At 41.1% G+C, this 19301-nt stretch overlaps 1 protein-coding gene across 1 annotated transcript in view; it reads left to right on the top strand.

Moving 5' to 3' along the window:
* Ccdc81 (coiled-coil domain containing 81) overlaps window positions 1–15021 on the top strand; it is a 41856-nt gene extending 26835 nt beyond the window's left edge. The window contains exons 11-15 of the mRNA XM_004658266.2: window positions 268–440; window positions 1781–1859; window positions 2083–2303; window positions 13000–13125; window positions 14231–15021. Coding sequence (XP_004658323.2) covers window positions 268–440; window positions 1781–1859; window positions 2083–2303; window positions 13000–13125; window positions 14231–14372 — 741 coding nt within the window. The 3' untranslated portion in view covers window positions 14373–15021. The remainder of the gene's footprint in view (window positions 1–267; window positions 441–1780; window positions 1860–2082; window positions 2304–12999; window positions 13126–14230) is intronic.
* The last annotated feature ends 4280 nt before the right edge of the window (window positions 15022–19301 follow it).

The following is a 19301-nucleotide window of genomic DNA, read 5'->3' as shown; positions in this document are numbered from 1 at the left end:
CCTCTTCCTTCCATCTGGATGTTATAAGTGCTACCTCAGGAACTTCCCCATGGCATTTTCTAAATTGCGTTCTCAGAAGTGGTACATCTTGGCTCAACTTCATAGTCTGTTCATGTTATTTTGTGGGTTATATAAAAGCTAGCTGGTCAGTGTTTGAAGGTTGGGCAAATGTTAAAAATTAAGTAATACTTTCTGATTGACCTTAGTCTGAATTATTAGCTTTACCTTTTGGTATATGAGTATAAAACTGCTTCTCTTTCATTTTAGAAATCCTTCTTATTTGATAAACGACCTCTTAGTCCTGAGATTAATGCTCTTAGGCAAGAGGAATATTCCCAAAGTCTCCTGAAACAAATGGATAACAGACGGGAAAAGGAAATAAAGCAAAGACAAAACAGAGAGTTGATGGACCGCCTAGAACAAGTCCAGCTCACAGAGGAGTGAGTCCACGAGGCGTGCTCTGAGAACCAGACTTGGAATTGTTGTGTGACACTACCTTCTGTGTGCGACTGAATCAGAATTGAAATTTCATTAATATCCCTGTAGGCAAAGGAGTAAACTAACCCAAACAACAGCCAGTACCTCAGCAAACTTTCACTAGAAAAAGAAAATTATAGTAATGATTGCCAATCTATATGTTCTATAATTAGTATCATTTTGAATGTTTTATAATCACTGATACTGGTAGATGGAGGAAGAAAAGGAACCTACCTCAAGTAGACTTCATACCCAACCATTGGATTCTCAGGTTGCCTCATGACCAAGCTGAGGTTTTACTGTAAGCATGTGGGGTGTCCTGTGGAACCTAAGGGCACAAATGAGTGGGGAACACAGGCAAGCCTGGAGATGGTATGCAAAACTGTGCCTGCACCCATAGTGCCTTCGTTGATACCGTCTTTAGTTCACCTTGAGTTGGGGAATGTTAGTTTCAATTTTATATTTTCAGGAAAGAAAATCTGATTGCTTAGAGTGAGGCCTGGTTAGGGCCAGGGGCATGAAGTTTATAACTGCCATAGGCGCTTCCTACTGAAGTCAGGAGAGTAATGTGGAGGCTACTGTAGACTGAAGAGAGACTCCTGCAATAAATGACCAAAATAATGTATTTCTAAAAAACATATATGTTCCAATCTCCTTGTTTTATAGATCACAGGAGTCTCTTGGAGGTTGTATATAATGAGTCATTAAGTTGCAATAGTTCAGAACACATTCCTTAAAGAGAAATTTTTCATGGAATCAGTTTATAGGAAGAACAGTCACTCCCTGCTTACTCATCTAGACTTTTAAAAGATTTGTGCATGCATGGAATTGGGGCAGGTGCCTGCTCTTTTGTAGCAATTGGACAGTATGACAAGTCACCTGCTCATACTGTCTTATCTGCCTGATGTTTAACACATGTTCACTAGCCTATGGATTTGAATTACTCTTCTTTTCTCAGAATGAAACATCATTTTTTAAATTTTTTTATTTTTTTAAGTTTTATTTATGAGGGGCGGGGCGATGGGCATGGCCAGGGCCTCCAGCCACTGCAAAAGAACTTCAGACACATGCACCACCTTGTACATCTGGCTTACGTGGGTCCTGGGGAATTGAACCAGGGTCCTTTTACTTTGCAGGCAAATGCCTTAACTGCTAAGCCATCCCTCTATCCCTGAAACATCGATTTTTATGTATCATGCTCTAATTCCTATGTATACTTAATAAGCATGTTTTTATGATGTTCATTTGTATTCTGATTGACCTTGTAAGAAATGGCTGTCCCGTCTTTTTTCTTAAATCCTAGACTTGCTGCACAAAGAACCAAATACTTAAAAGAGAAGATGGAAGAAACTCAATGTTACAAGAGAGCTTTGGATGCACAGGTGAGATGATACAAATTTTGAAAATTATGCAGTGCTTCAGTAGAGTCTGTAAATAGGCATTAATATCATACTGTTGTGAGTAGGCTTGTGTGCTTTATATTTGGTGGGCTTTGAGACCCTTATCCATCCCTGTCAGGTATTGGTGTTTTCTAAGTAATGGAGTTATGCATGAAGCTCATTCCCTCAAAGGATCATACTCTTCACTATGTGCCTCCTGTTTCAGATAAAGAACAAACCTCCTCAGTTGCCTGTGTTTGAGCCAGACTCCTCCGAGCCCATTTTTGGGAAGAATGAGGGTGAGCCGATGGTGGAAAAGCGAATGCAAGAACAGAATTGTATGAAGCACCAGATGGAGGCAGCTGCCAACCTGAAGAGGAAAGCCATCCTGAACCAGCTGGTAGACCAGAAGCGCGATCTACAGATGCTTCAGAGGACGCACAGAGAGTAAGGAGACCCGGTGTTCCTCCCTCCTTCTCTCCTCCTCTGCTTCCTGTTTCCCTCCACTCTTGCTTTCTCTTGAACAATAGCAGGGAGGCATATTGAGGAGTTGTGCATGACATTATCCTAAACCCATTACAGGCTTGATTTCATTTTATCCTTACAATTCATCCAATGAAGAAAAAGTAAGTAAGTAATGAAAATACCTCTTGTGATCTCCACTTCTCCTTAAGTTCCTTCTCCATTTTTCCTTATCACGGTACTTCTTAAAAGAATTGTCCACATTAGCACTATCCACTGGATGTACAATATGACACTAAATTATAGTTCATGCTAAGAAGATCCAGACATGACACTTGAGTTCTTTCTCAATTTCCAGTAAATTTTGCTACCATCATGAGGGTGATGGTGAAGTTGGTGGGGTCAGCATAGAAGCACTGAATGCTATAACAGTGCACAGATCTGTAAGTTTAAATGCCAGGCATTCAGTTTTGTTTGTTTGTTTGTGTGTGTGACATGCATATATGCATGTCCATATGTGTGTGGGTTCATGTGTATGTGTGTGAGGGCATGTGTGCACATGTGTGTAGATGCTAGAAGCTGATGTTGAATGTCTTCCTCTATCCTTCTAGACTTTATTTATTTATGTTTTTGCAAGCAGAGAGAGACAGAAGAGAGACAGACAGAGAGAATGGGCATACCAGGACCTCTAGTCACTGCAAACAAACACCAGATGAATGAGCCACATTGTGCATCTGACTTTACATGAGTATTGAGGAATTGAACTTGGGTTGTTATGCTTTGCAGGCAAGCATAGTAACTGCTGAGCCATCTCTCCATCCCTAGACTATTTATTTATTCATTTATTAGTTATGTACACAGTGTGTGTACAGCCATGTTGGTACCATCTTTAGCCTCTTCCCTGTCCTTCCCCTCCACAGAGGCCCTCCTTGTTGAGGAATGTGGATCATTCATTGTGGGGTTAGCCATCAGTTATGGGTAAGATGCAATGTCTCTGTGCATAATGTCCCAACATGTGACTCTAACAATCTTTCTCCTGCCTCTTCTGCAAGTTTCCTTGAGCCATGATGGGTTTGTTTCAGTTCTACTTCAGTGATGAGGTCTTGAGACCCTCTGTGCCTCTGGATATCTGGTTTGGTAGGAGTTGTGTGTTCTCTGTGTCTATCTCCTTCACCCTTGTGCTGGTACCAGGTTCACCAAGAAAGCAGCACTCTTGCTCATTTCCCCAGTTACTCCTTTCAGGCCCCAAGCCCTGGTGAGGTGTGATGGGCTGAATCTCTCCTCAGGTTCTGCGTCCATCTGAAAAAGAGAACCAAATTCTCCAATGGAGAGTGAGGTTATCACCAGATAAATGGGATAACCATTATTGTTTTAGAGAGAATTTAATAGGTGTAGGCCCTCTTGTAGCCCACGATTGGTGGGAGCTTGATAATGGAGAGCAGACTTATTTTTTGGATATGGTTCTGACTTGTTTCTCAGCTCTAGCTATGGGTTCCATTCCACTGATCCAGATCAGTTAGCCAAATCAAGAGCAGTTGGTTACTCACCATGGCTGTGTGCCACTATTGCACTTGTGTGAGGATCATGTCAGGTTGTTTTCTGGTGAGTAGCTTAGACCATGAGTTGCTTGGACAGATGCTGGTCATTTTCCTTTAGTCACTCACATAACACCTTCTGGCACTAGACAAGCTAACTGGGGGAACTGACTGTCTTCCAGATTCCAGCCAGGTCACTCCATGTTCTGTACCAATAACATATAGTCTTAGACTTTATTTATTTATTTATTTATTTTTGGTTTTTCAAATTTTCAAAGTAAGGTCTAGCTCAGGCTGACATGGAATTCACTATGTAGTCTCAGGTCAGGGTAGCCTTGAACTCACAGTGATCCTCCTACTTCAGCCTCCTGAGTGCTGGGATTAAAGGCATGTACCACCATACCTGATTCTAGACTTTATTTTTAAAGAATACATATTTTTAAATATTTTAATTTTTAAATTTAATTTTTAATTTTTAATTTTTAATTTTTTAATTTTTAAATTTAATTTTTAAATATTTTTAAATATTTTTAAAGAATACAGCCGTGTTGGTACCATGATTAGCCTCCTCCTTGTCCTCCCCTTCCACAGGGACCCTCCTTGTTGGGGTATATGGGTCATGCATTGTGGGGTTAGCCATCAGTTATGGCTAGGAGGCAATGTCTCTGTGTATCATGACCCAACATGTGGCTCTGACATTCTTTCTGGTCCCTCTTTCACAAATTTCCCTGAGCCATGTTGGGTTTATTTTAGGTCTGTTTCAGTGATGAGGTCTTAGGAGCCTCTGTGTCTTGGGATATCTGGTTTGGTAGGAGTTGGTTGTTTTCTATGTCTATCTCCTTCACCCTTGCATTGGCACCAGGTTTTCTTGGTACTAAGAAAACAGCACTCTTGCTTGTTTCCCCAATTATTCTTAGTTCCAGGTGGGGCACTTTTGAGGTATGATGGGTGGTTTTCTCCTTAGGATCTGTGTGTATCTGAAAAAGAGAAGCAGGTTCTCTGACAGAGAGTAAAGTTAGTACAAGATAAATGGGATGACCATTATTTTTTAGGGATAATTTAATAGGTGTAGGCACTCTTTTAACCCCCAATGGGTGGGAGCTTGATAATGGAGAGTGGACTCTTATTTGAATATGGTTGTGACTTGTTTCCCAGCTCCAGCTATGGGTTCTGTTCCACTGAGCAGATCAGTTAGCCAAATCAAGAGCAGTTGGTTTCCCACCATGGCCGTATGCCATTATTGCACTTGTGTGAGCATCATGTCAGGTTGTTTGTTGCTAAGTATGTTAGAGCATGAGTTGCTCAGACAGATGTTGGTCATTTTCCCCCAGCTGCTCATGTAGCACCTTCTGGCACTAGATGCACTAACTGTTTGGGGACTGACTCTCTTCCAGCTTCCTACCATGTCACTCCATGTTATGTGCCAACAGCTTATGGTGTCTTTGGCAGTAGTGTCTTACCACTAACCTTTGGTGGGTCATCAAGTACTCTGACAGAAATCTGTCTTCTTTTGGGAAACATTGTAGTTCTCTGATCCAAAGCTCATTGTGGATGATAGCCACATGCTGGTACTGGGAGCCACAGGTCAGTGCCCAAGAAGAGAGGGAAGAAAAAGATAAGTATTATAAAAGACATAAAGAGATGAGAGAGAAGAGAGAGAGAGAGGCAGAGAGAGAGAGAAAGAGAGAGAAATAGAAACAGGAGAAGATTATGTCAGTCTTCATCATACACTCCAAGGCCTTGTGATTCAGGTGTTTTCTCTAAGGGCCTGGTGAAGGTTCAACCATTTGGTCTGTCTTTTAGGATGTAGAATTATGTGGTACCATTACCGTTTGGGTCCAGTTTTGTGTCCCCTACCCCCTGCCTTACCCTTCCCTCCCTCCCCACCTACCCTATTGTCTGGTCCTCAAGATGCTTGCTAGGTATGTTGGCATCTTGGGTAGATTCAGGTTAGGAGCTGTAGATGAACGAGACTATGTGGTGATTATCTTTTTGTGATTAGATGAGTTCACTGAGAATGATCTGTTCCAGGTTCATCCATTTTCCTTCAAATTTTAATGTGTCGTTCTTAAAAACCTTTTTATTGATGATTATTTATTTATTTGACAGAGAGAAAGAGGGACACACACACACACACACACATAGATAAAGAGTGGCATGCCAGGGCATCCAGCCACTGCAAACAAACTCCAGATGCATGTGTCACCTTGTGCACGTGGGCCCTGGGGAATTGAACCTGGGTGCTTTGGCTTTGCAGGCAAATGCCTTAACCACTAAGGCATTCCTTCAGCCCTTATTGATGATTTTTATACACATACATAAAGTTTTTTTTTTTTTATCATAATCCCTTCCCATTGCTTTTTTTTTTTTTTCAAGGTAGGGTCTCACTGTAGTACAGGCTGACCTGGAATTCACTATGTAGTCTCATGAACTCATGGTGATCTTCCTACCTTTGCCTCCTGAGTGCTGGGCCCAAGGTGTGCCCCACCACACCTAGCCCCATTGTTCTTTTGTCACCCTTGCTTCATCCTTTTTCCATGGAATTCCCTGATTTTTTTCTAGCTAGTCCCTTTCTATTTTGATGTCTTTTATGGGGCCCTCCTCCATCATCCATGACAGTATGTTGATGGGCCCAATATCTTGCAGGCCTTGTGCAAGTAACAACAGCTGCTGTGAGGTAATTTAGTTACTGGGCCATTTTGTGTCTGGAAGACAGCATTACAAAGCACTCCTCCTCATTCTTTCCTACATACTTATACATTCTTTCTGGTATCTCTTCTGCAATGGTCCTTGAGCCTTAGAGGGGGAGATGTCTCATTTATTGCTACACACTTCACTGTCACTTCTCCCCAGCACATGGATGAGTCTGAGTCTTCCAGTGGTTACTAAGATTTGTCTCTTTCTTTCTCTCTTTCTCTCTTTCTTTCTTTCTTTCTTTCTTTCTTTCTTTCTTTCTTTCTTTCTTTCTTTCTTTCTTTCTTCTTTTGTTTTTTTGTTTTTTTGAGACAGAGTCTGTCATTGAACACAAGCCCACTGATTCAGCTAGATAAGCTGGCCAGAAATTCTCAAGGATCTTCTTGTCTCCACTTCCCCAGGGCTGGAATTACAGGCACATGCCCCCATGCCTGACATTTATATGGGTGTTGGGTATATAAACTCAGGTTCTCATGCTTATACTCCAAGAACAATTACTCACCAAGCCATCTCTCCAGTCTCTCAGTTTCTTTTTTATCTTTTTGGTTTTTTTTCGAGGTAGGGTCTCACTCTGGTCCAGGCTGACCTGGAATTAACTCTGTAGTCTCAGGGTGGCCTTGAACTCACAGCGATCCTCCTACCTCTGACTCCCGAGTGCTGGGATTAAAGGCGTGCGCCACCACGCCCGGCTTAGTCTCTCAGTTTCTTAAAATGCTTTGTCACATAGCTAGTAAGGATTCTTTTTTTTTTTTTTAATCAGGGTCTTAGTCTAGTCCAGGCTGACCTGGAACTCACTCTGTAGTCCAGGTTGGCTTTGAACTCACATTGATCCTCATACCTCAGCCTTTTGAGTGTTGAAATTAAAGATATGCACTACCATGCCTGGCAAGTGGGGAGTTTTTAAAGGTCCCAACTGGCTCTTAACTACTGTAGCATCCCCATGCTTCCTTCCTAGCCCTTCCATCCTCTATCTTCTGCCTCCCACCTATAACCCAAGTTGTCACAGGAAATGCCACTTTCTTATTTGTAGATGTTCAATAATTCTCATATCCCTGAAAAACCAAAATTATTAATTTTCTCAGGTTGTCAAAATAGGCTTCTGGCCAAGGAATCTTTCTCTTTTTAGAAGGTAGTTATATCTATAAAAACTCATTGATTGGGGCTGGAGATATGGCGTAGTGGTTAAGGTGTTTGCCTGTGAAGTTTAAAGACCATGTTTGACTCTCCAGATCCCAAGTAAGCCAGACTACAAAGTGACACAATCATACAAGGTGCACAAGATGGTGCACACATTTGGAGTTCAATTGCAGTGGCTGGAGGCCCTGTCACACCAATTCTCTCTTTCTCATAAAAAAGTCATTTATTAAATGTTAGAAATGGTTAGAGGGGTATTGTATAGATCTATTGTGTTCTGTATCAAGTTGGTCTAGGCATACAAGCATCAGTGAAGTAGTGAGTTGAACATGGTATGATGATAAGGGTAGGGTTTGATTGTGGGTACAGAGTGGTGGGAGTGGATAAAGGTATGATGCTTATTCTCTGGTAGAATCATAATCTGCATTATGCATGTCTATATTTCAGATAACCAGTCCTCCTGGGGAGCCAAGTCCAATCCATATGAGTCTTGTGTGTTCCCAGAGCAATGTGTTCTTCCATGTGTATATGTTTGCTAAAAAAACCTGAAATATCTTTATACATAATGATAAATGGACTTGTCTAAGTCTTACAAGTGTACCCCCTGCTGCCTAGGATGCTATAAACCCTCCCTTGAACCCCTACTTCACCTCTCCATGATTTTTACTTGAAGGCTGAATATGTGTGGCTTCCACACCACTTCCTAGGTCCATTCTGATTGGTGGGTGAGGTCCTGCCACTTTATTAATTGTGATATTAAGTGGTTACGTACCTTTGAAGGTATTGGCTTTATTATCAAATTAGGACTAATACAAGTATTTAAATCTGCATGATTGAAGATTAAATAAAATAATTCTTGCAAATAACTTAGCTAGAGCCTGGCTTAAAGTAACCAATCTGTCAATGGTGTCTACTACCATTACAGGAAGAAGAAATGAAGGGAGAGGCTGATCTGTATTTTTTTTTGGGGGGGTTATCAATTGGGACAGAAGTTCTCTATTACATAAGGTTAAAGAGGTGCTCTTTAAAAATATTTTATTTATTTGCAATCAAAAGGAGATAGAGAGACAGAGAGAATGGGTGCACCAGGGCCTCCAGTCACTGCAAATGGACTCCAGATGCATGTACTACTTTGTGTATCTGGCTTTACATAGGTACTGGGAAATCAAACTCAAGTCCTTTGGCTTTGCAGGCAAGTGCATTAACTGCTGGGCCTTCTCTCTATCCCCAGGTGTTCTTTTTTTTTATAAACTAAATTTTATTTTTTTTAAAGTTTATACTCTTATCTCCCTCTCCTCTACCTCATGCCATTGAGGATGCTCCTCAGTGAGATTATTGGTAATCATTTTGGGGTCCTGAAGGGCTGTTCAATCTGGGGGTGGGACTGTGCTTTGGGCTAATCCTACCTACCCTGTGGCTCTTACAATCTTCCTGCCCCCCTGTTCTGCAATGTTCCTTGAGCCTTAGTGAGCATGTTAGAAGTCTGATTTAGTGTTGTGTTTTCTGTGGCCTCTGGATTTTTGATGAGTTTGGAGTGACCACACTGTCTGTCACCATCTCCCTGGAGCTGATTGTCAGGCTAGTAGTGAGAGCAGTACTCTCGGATCGCTGCTTTCTCTGCAATCTCCAGGGTCCTGGCAGATGTGGTAGACAACATGTCTCATGGTATATAGTCAGCTATCTTTTCTTATTGATGGGTCCTGGATCTCCCCAGTATTCTCTGTCATCTATAAAATAAAACATATCCTCCAATCAAGAGTGAGAGCAGTTTGATTAAAGAGGACAAGTGTAATTTGAGAGAACTTTTGATGTGCATACTCTTTGAAGTCAAAGAGCAGTGATGGTTCTCTGTGGATTTCCTATCCATGGGATTTTGACTTGGTTCCCAGGTTTAGGTATGAGTTATCTCCCACTGAGTGGATCTCATGTTCAATCTGAGAATAGTTGGTTACCCACATAGGCTGTGCTACCGTTGCACTCGTGTATACTTCTTGCCCGGGTAGTTGATTTCATGGGTTGTAGGAACTCCTGCTTTTTCATGATTTCCCTCAGTTCCAGTGCAGTCTCTTAATGTCCTGTGATCACAGCCTGTGGTGTCTTCAGCAAAAGGGTGTTACCTTTTAGCTCTGATAGGTAACCAAATGCTTTGGCAATGGCCTGCATTGTTAAACAGTATTCTTATTTTGAGTCCTTTTTTGGGCTTGTTCCCCACAGATCACTGGCTTTAGCACATAACACTGGTGCTTGCAGGAGGGGGCTAGAGAAGGAGAAATGAGCCCTTGAGTGGATAGAATCTTTCAGTTTTACAAGATGAAAAACATTCTGGGGATTTTTTGCATGATGATGTGAATATGCTTAATACCAAGTCATTGTTTACTTACAACTGTTTAAAGTAGTAAAAAAAAAGTTTTTAAGCAAAATTATGCAATACGAAAAGAAAAAACTTAAGAAAAAAAATAGAAACCAGTCAGTGACTCACTGTGTGGTGGACATTGGGCCTCTGTATATTTCATCAATCATTGTAATAACCACACAATAGCAGTTGAATACATGTTTGCTAGCTGAAAAGGTGGCTTAGGTGTTTTAGCAAAAAGTGAACCAATTAAGGGCAGGACTGTTTTTTTTCAGAGGATCCTGACACCTAATGGTTGTTTTCACCTTAACACAAAGTCCTTCAGAGTGGACTAAATCCATGGTCATGGTTTGTAATGCTCCTTTAAGACCTTAAGGAGAACTGATAGTAAAAGCTTTATTTTGGCAAGAAATAAACACATGTAAGGAATTTGGATCAGATGTATGGGGATTCACCACAGTAGTGATGTTAGTTTGGAAACTTGAAGAAACATATTTGTAGCCACTTCACTGATGACACCATCTTCACCAAGCTCTCCTTTTAGCTTTTTCACCATGCCGTGTATTTTCTTTATCTACCTTTTTTCTGCATAATAACTTTTTTCTTTTTAAACCTTATTCTGTGAGTGTGTGCATGTGTGTGTGCGTGCAGGGTGGGTGCACATGTATTTACTCATGCTCCCGTGTGCTTGTTTGCAGTGGCAGGAGGGGAACATATGGTGTCTCCCTTCATTGCTTTTCTGTTTCGGGATCTTACTGGAGCTGGAGTGTCTTACTGATACTGGAGCTTGACATTTAAAAAAAAATTGTTTACTTGGCAGAGAAACAGGGAGGGAGGGAGGGAGAGAGAGAGAGAGAGAGCACTCTGGGGCCTTCAGCTACTGCAAACAAACTCTAGATGTGTGTGCCCCCTTGTATATCTGGTTAATGTGGGTCTTGGGGAATAAAACTGGGAGTCCTTTGGCTTTTCAGGCAATCAGCTTACCTGCTAAGTCATCCCTATAGCCCAAGCTTGCCATTTTCTTTTCAAAATTTTTTTTATTAATAACTTCCATGATTATAAAAAATATCCCATGATAATACCCTTCCTTCCCCCTCTTTCCCCTTGGAAACTCCATTCTCCATCATAGCCCCTCCCCATCTCAATTAGTCTCTCTTTTATTTTGATGTCATGATCTTTTCCTCCTATTATGATGGTCTTGTGTAGGTAGTGTCAGGCACTGTGAGGACATGGATATCCAGGCCATTTTGTGTCTGGGGGGAACACATTGTAAGGAGTCCTACCCTTCCATTGGCTCTTACATTCTTTCTGCCACCTCTTCCATAATAGACCCTGAGTCTTGGAAGGTGTGATAGAGATATTGCAGTGCTGAGCACTCCTGTCACTTCTTTCTAGCACCCTGATGCCTTCTGAGTCATCCCAAGGTCACTGTCATCTGAAAAGAGAAGATTCTCTACCAAAAGTGAGAGTAGCATTAATATAAGGGTATGAACATCAAGAGAAGTACTTACTGGGAAGTTTGATAAGCATAGTATATATATTTAGCCAAATAGCAGCAGATGTTACACCCCTAGGGCTCATGACTACCCCTGTTTTAAGTTTTTATTATCAGGGATGTATTCCCTTCCATGGAGCAGGCCTCAAGTCCAATTAGAGGGAAGTTGGTTTCCACCATGACAGATGTGCCACTATTGCACCCGTTGGCTCATTTGGCCTGGCTGGCCAAATATAAGGCTTGTAGTGTCCACTGTTGAGTATCTTTACTAGTGATTTCTCTTTCTCCCATTGAACTGTATGCAGAATGGCTTCTTCCAGCTTTCTGTTAGCTAGTCTACATGAGGGGGTTATCAGCTCAGTTCTAGCAGGATTTCTCAGTGGCCTTGCAGCCCAGATATGTGGAGTCTTCAGAAATAGGGTCTTACCATCTATTCCTGGTGGGAAACCAAGGGCCTCAGCAATGGCCTATAATGTTTTCCAAGCTTACCATTTTCTAAGTAAAATATTATTTATTTTTATTTGCACTCAGAGAAGAGATAGCGAATGTGCACACCAGGGTCTCTCACGACTGCAAACAAACTCTAGATGTGTGTGCCTATTTGTGCATCTGGCTTTACCTGGGGACTGAGGAATCAAACCTGGGTTGTGAGGCTTTTCATGCTGCTGAGCCATCTCTCCAGCCCCTGCCATTTTATTTTTAGGTGAGCCCCAGCAATTCTCCTGTTTCTTCTATTCACAGGAATGGGTTTACAGATTTGTGTGGTCATGCTTTGTTGTTTATATGTGTCATGGGGATTGAACTCAGGGGTGCTCCCAGGCCTCCTCAGGCCCTCAAGCCTGCATGGGAAGTGCTCTTAATCTCTGAGCCATCTCTCCAGCTTTCAGTTCTGTTTCTTTTCTTCTTTCTGATGTATTTCATTTGCATGGCTTTCTACTTTGTCTTGAATGTGCCTGCAGAAGCCAAGTATAGTGGTGCATTCCTGTAATCCTAGCATTCTGGAGGCTGAAGCAGGTAGATGAAGAGCTCAGGGTCACTCTGAGCTACATAGGAAGACCCTCAAAAGAAAAAAAATTCTGAACATGCCTATAGCAACTAATAGAATGATCATTGACAGCTGAGAGGTGGAGCTAAAGGAACAAAGCTACAATATGGGAATATGGGTTGATTCGTCAGATGAATTACATTAGCATCAAAAGAAATCAATGGCTTTACAAGCTGAAGTTGTTAATTAGAAAAGAGCTTCAATCCTGCCATTTTTAATCAGGATGGAAGATGAAAGATTCCAGACCCATCTATTATTTGACAGTGAGGAGTTTCACTTTGCCTTTTGGAACATTATTTCAAAGAATAATGAAGAAAACCAGAAGGTTTTCTGTTTAATTTAACATAAAAGCAACCAGGCTTCCAAATTCCAATGCCTGCCCTTCCAAGTATTATGAATGGATCAGGCTGTTCTTTTCTCACCAGGCACTTGGCCGACAGAAATGCTGAGCTGGAGCGAGTCAGCAGGATCAACCGGTGCTTGCAGGAGGACTGGGAGAGGAGTGTTGAGATGAAGAAGCAGCGAGACCTGGAGGAGAAGGCTTTCGATCGGTGAGACCTCACTGGAACCAGTCCTTTTCAAGAACTTCTTTGTAGACAAGTTCCTTGTGTATGCTCCTCTAATTCTGGGGTGGTGGACAGGTTAGGGCACCAACTGCAGTTGATTAGTAGTGGCTGTCTAGAAAATTTTATGTGGATTCTGGAAGAATGCTTGGCCAACATGTATGGTCAAGGAGAGAGGAGCCACACTAAACAAGTCTGTGCTGCAAGTTAATGAATTTGCTCCAGGGTTGGGGCATTGCAGACGTGCTACCAGAGGGCAAAGGTTAAGCTGTGGATAGGGATTCAAGCAGGCAGCATGAAGGAAGGAGTTGATACAAAAAGAAAACCAAGCAAAAAGAAACACAAGGTTCAAGTGCACACAGTTAGCATAATGTACCCTGTCCCATTTCCAACACCATCCAGATAGGTCTTCCCTACCCCTCCCCTAGAGGCTTTTTCTTCCAGAATCCTGTCCTTGCAGAAAGGCTGATGGAGCAGAGGAGCACAACCACAGCCAGCTTGCAGAACCAAGTGGAGAATCAGGCACTGCTGCCCTCCGTTTCCACTTTGTCTTTTTATCCTCTTACTCTCTCCTGCCCTCAACTGTCCAGAAGCTCTGACCTCCTGGGGCTTTTCTTTTTCACTTCTCTTAATTCTTTGAAGGTGTCAGGTGTGCTCTGTTAAACAGCAGCTTGATGGCTTAATCCCATCTCAAACACTGTCCCCCTGGGAGCCAGAGGCAGAGGGACATCCATGTGGCAAAAGAACAAACACAGAGGCTTTGGGGCCACCTTAGATGGCTGTGTGAGCGTGGGCTGTATGTGTTGTCTCCTGTGTTGGGTGTAAGCAGGGCAGGAAGGCAGGCCTCCACTGGTGTGAAGGTACCAGTTCACAGCCTTTGATTTGGTGCAGCAGAGGCAACAGTGGAGATTCAGAAGCAGGGGTTGCCAGAATGAAAGCTGCAGGTGAGCTGCCTGTAAGGAGGGGTGGGCACAGCAGGTGCATTGTAAGCACCTTTAAATCAGAGACCAGGTGTTGTTTTTCCTTTTATTTTTCTGCCACCTGGGACTTGAGGAAACACCCGTTGACATCTGCCTGTGCCTTCTGTCCTCAGGGCTTCAGACAAGCTGTTCCTCTTGGACCAGTGTGCCACGTATCAGCGCTGCAAGCAATGCCAGAGACGCACCTCCAACGTGGGCGAGAGCAACGTGTGGCCCCTGAGCAAGTTCCTGCAGGGCTCTCGCTTGCTTGTGTAGAACTCCACATTTAATTTAGGTGTCCTAGGGAGTGCTTTTATCTTTCACTTGTTTGCAGTGTCTGTGTTTGTGCTGCAGAGGAAAACAACTGGGTGCTTTCAGTAGCTTTTTAACCCCCTATTGAATTTATGTCCTCAAATTGTCTTGCTCCATCCTGCCTCCCTGAATTTGACTCTGATGGCAATGAAGGTGTCTGAGTGGTTCTTAGGCTCAAACCCATTGCCACATGGGCCGGGTATGGGATCCAGCTTCATGCTGGCTACTGACATGACCCAGCCCTGCCATCTCTCTGTGACCTTATGTAAGGAATTTCATTTTTTTGTGTGTCTATAATGAATATGTCACAATAAATGTTTTCTAGATATCTGACTATGCATAATTGGTAATGGTAAGTTTTACCCCTTCCTTGACTCTAGACTTTTTTGGAAGGTTATGTGTGTACATCACAGAGGAAGGTTAAGCTGTTCACCTCAGGGGCTCAGAGCAAAGCTGTGGGAATATTCTAGTTGATGACACATTGGGACTTTGTCAGGGCCCCAAGAGGTACCATTTGCTTGGGGAACTTTCAGAGAAACATTCTATTGTCTGGCCGTTTCTTCCTCACTCTGTTCGTGTTTTCTGTAGGAATACCTTTGTGCTGTGAGGGGAGTCTGCCTGGTTTTTCTCTCTGCTTCACTTGCCTCCATTCTGAGGCTATATGCTGTTGAAGAGGAGGACTTCCTGTCAAGGAACTGATGTAAGAATGTCCAACCAAGAACTTTCTTCATTTATCTTCACCATTTCTCTCTCAGCCCCATTCCTACCACTTCATATCATCTATTTCTGCTCTCCTTAATTTCTTTTCTTCTGCTTGTTTTGTGCTTAATTTGCTCTTTTTCTAATTAAGGGGAAACGCAGATCATTGTTTTGAAACTTTTCCTCTTTGCTTAATATAAGCACTAAGTGCTATAAATTTCTTCCCTTTGAACATGGCTTTGGCTGTATCCTATAGACTCTAATATGCTGCATTTCCATTATTCTGTAGCTCAAATTATTTTCCAATTATTTCTTAGAATTCAAAGATCTTTTAAGTAGTATTTTTCATGAAATCAAATTTGGAATGTAATAACTGGGATTCCACTTTATCCAAAGAAATTAAACTAAGTATGACACTTGTCAAGAAAACATTATGTAAATTCAAATCACAATATTCAAAATAGGATAAATAATAAAGGGTGTTTCAATGAAAAGCTGCAGTGCTTCCAATTTTGTTGCTTTTTTCTTCTTTTCTTATTTGTTTATTTGAGATAGTCTCATGTATCCCAGGTTGGCCTAGAACTTGCAATTCTCCTCCCTCTGTGCCCAGCTAATAATTCCAATTTTTGCTACTTTGTCATGGTTACTATTATGCTACATAAACACAATAGAGAGGGCACAGTCTCTGAGGACACATTCCACATTTTATTTAAATTTTAAGACTAACTATAATCTCAAAAATCACCTATCCACGTATCTATTTTTATTGACGTCACTTAAAACTTAAATGTATAGTTTATAAAACAAAGACTATAAACAAATGTTTGTTATGTCTGCCATAGAAACATCTTTTAACACAAATTTTCTAGTTCCATCCACTTTCTTGCTAATTTCATAATCGTAGCTTAATAAAATTCTGCTGTGTATATGTGCCACACTTTCATCATCCCTTGGTTGATGGTGATCTAGGTTGATTCCACTTCCTACCAACCAGGGGAAGATCTGTAATAAACATGGATGCAAGGGTGCAACAAAAGTCTAGGGACCAGATATAAAATGGGAGCAAGAAACTAGAGAAAATATCACCAGTTCATTACCCATGGTATAGATCTTTTTTATATTTTAAATATTTTTATTTAATTGAGAGAGAGCGAGAGAGACCGAAACTGCCTTTAAAAAAGTAATGCCAAAGATAAACTTTTATTTTAAAATATTTTCAAGCTTGCAGGAGATTCAAGAACAGTAAAAGAAAAATCCTACTTTCAGAACTAAACATGACAGAGTAAGTCTGACATACATTCTATTATTCCTGAACACTTAAGGATATATATAGTGCCATCCTATCTGTATGTCTTACCTAGATTATAATACAAACATCAAAATCAAAAAATAAACATTGCTTTATCATGACCACATAATTAAAAGATTTTAATGTTACCCACTGTCTCTATGATGTACATAATGAAATATATAACATAGCAGTGTGTTGTAGTCAGGTTTGTATTGCTGGCAGAAATCGTCTGACCAAGAGCAGCTTTTGGGGAAAAAAAGAAAAGGTTTATTTTGGCTTACAGACTTAGGGGAAGCTCCAGGATGAGAGGGGAAAATGACAGCATGAGCAGAGGGTGAACATCACCTCCTCGCCAACACTGGGTGGACAACAGCAACAGGAGAATGTGTCAAACACTGGAAAGAGGAAACTGGCTATAATACACATAAGCCGGCACCCAACAATATACTGCTTCCTGGAGGTGTTAATTCCCAAATCTCTATCAGCTGGAAACCTAGCATCCAGAACAACTACGTTTATGGGAGACACATGAATCAAACCACCACACAGTGCGAAAGGATCAGGTATTATTTACCAGTCAGGTCATATCTTTATCTTGAACAACAGTTCCTTAGCTTGCCTTTGTTGGCTGACTTGGGAAGAGTATATTTTCCTTGTAACTGAATCTAGTAATGTATTTTCTGGACAGGAATAGCACAGATGGGATGCTATGTTTCTTTCATTTGATCCTCTCGGGTGGGGGGGTACACAACCTAATGTGTCTCATTACTGGTCATCTCAACTTTGACCATTTGATTTAGGTGCTGTGTGTCAAGTTTCTTCAGTTACTGTTAATGTAGAATTGCATGTCCATCAAAACATTTAAGGAACAAAATAAAAAATAAAGCTGATAAACCAAAGAAAAATAAAACATTTACCAACAGTCTAGGGACTGAAATAAAGCACCAATGTTGATCATATACTCAGAATTTCAGGAACCTTCCAAACATTATTCTGGATAGAGAAGCCTCAGAAGGAAGTTTGGAAATGCAAAGGAATAGTGAGCAAAGAAAATAAGTTGTTGGGTAAATTTAAATAATGATTTTAATAAATGATATCCAATTTGTGGCATTAAAATAAAAGGCTTCACAGTATTATTAAAGCATGCCTACTTCCCTTAAGAGGTAGGGTAAAGAAGACATTTGGCTTTCTCCAAATGATCCAAGAAAGATAGCAATACAAATGAGTTGTACAACAGACCATATGCATTAGGGAGGTAGGCTCCAAAGCCAGAATAGCAGGAGTCTAATTGCTGTTGCCATTTACCTCCATGACCTTGGGAAAGTTACTGAAAATTCCTGTGCCTAGGTTTCTTAAACTAGGGCAACAGAAATCATACTAGTATCTAATCCATAGTTTGAATTTGACGGCTTTATATCTAATAGCTGTTGTAGCAATAGTGTGTGAAGCAACTTAGGATGCTGCTCTTTTAGAGAAAGAAGACATGCAGGCTCTAGATTGGCCTTTTGATGATGGCTCCCCACCATCCAAGCAGATTGGTTAAGTCTTGCAAACACTGAATTTCGTGAAGACCAAATGAAGTCATAGAAGGAATGGACCTAACAGATATATACAGGACATTTCATCCAAATGGTACAGAATATACATTCTTTTCAGCAGCACATGAAACATTCTCTAAAATACACCATTTATTAGGGCACAAAGCAAATTTTAACAAATTCAGGAAAATTGAAATAAAGTTTCAGAAACTAAACAGCATTCCAGACCATGTCTATTTTTTTTTTGTTGTTGTTGTTTAATTCAGCTCAAAATTGCAAGTAGGGCCTATGCAGTTATTGCTCTTTTATGGTTACTCCTCCACATGTGTATCTGGGATACAGCAGGTTTGTATAACAATTGATTTTGGTATATTCTAAGCTTCATGGTGATTAATTAATGTATTTCTTTTTAAAATTTAAAAACTTATTTATGTAGACAATATACCGTGATCATAATCCCCTCCCATTAACCACTTTTCCCCCTCTTCAAATGCCTCCTCCATTGAATGCTTTCTTTTCAGCTAAGCTCTCCTCTGTTTTGATGTAATCCTTTTTTCCCTCCTATTATGCAAGTCTTGTGTAGGTAATATTAGCCCTTGTGAGGTCAATTTGTGTCTGGAAGAAAGTACTGCAAAGCACTCCTCCCCTTCTTTTGGCACTTAAATTCTTTCTTCCACCTCTTCTGCAACGGTTCTTTGATCCTTGAAGAGTATGATAGAGATGTCTCTGTGCTGAACACTCTACTGTCACTGGCTCAGCATGTTGATGACTTTTGAGCCTCCCCAGTACTCACCATTATCTGAAAAGAGAAGCTTCTCTAACCCAAAGTGAGAGTAGTGTTAGTATATGTGTGTAAACATAAATATTTAGAGGGAAATCTGTTGGGCATAATATATCCATTTAGGCAAACAACAGTAGTAGCTTTCCCCCAGGGCTTATGATATCCCTAGCCATAAGCTTCTGGTTAAGATTTCAATACCAGGCATGGATTCCCTTCCGTGGATTGGGCCTCAAGTGCAATCAGAGAGCAGTTGGTTTCCCTCATAACTGACCATTACTACGTCTCACCAGCCTGCTGTGATTTTATGAGCATCAGTCTGGTCTCTCTTTTTATGCCTTATTGCAATGGAAATGTTTATTCTGTGCCATTATGTGTTGGAAGTATGTAATTTGTTTTGATTTTACAGGACTCACAGTTAAGAGACAATCTTAGATGATCTCAAATATTAAATCTGAGATCTTATTTATTTGCAAACAGAGAGAGATAGAAGAGATACAGCCAGAGAGAATGGTCACGCCAGGATCTCCAGCTGCTGCAAACAAACTCCAGATGCATGCACCATTTTGTGCATCTGGCTTTACACA

Source organism: Jaculus jaculus, chromosome 3 (assembly GCF_020740685.1).
Source record: "Jaculus jaculus isolate mJacJac1 chromosome 3, mJacJac1.mat.Y.cur, whole genome shotgun sequence".
NCBI classification, from domain to species: domain Eukaryota; kingdom Metazoa; phylum Chordata; class Mammalia; order Rodentia; family Dipodidae; genus Jaculus; species Jaculus jaculus.
Note: the sequence above shows the minus strand (reverse complement) of the source record. Positions and strands in the feature narration are given on the sequence as shown.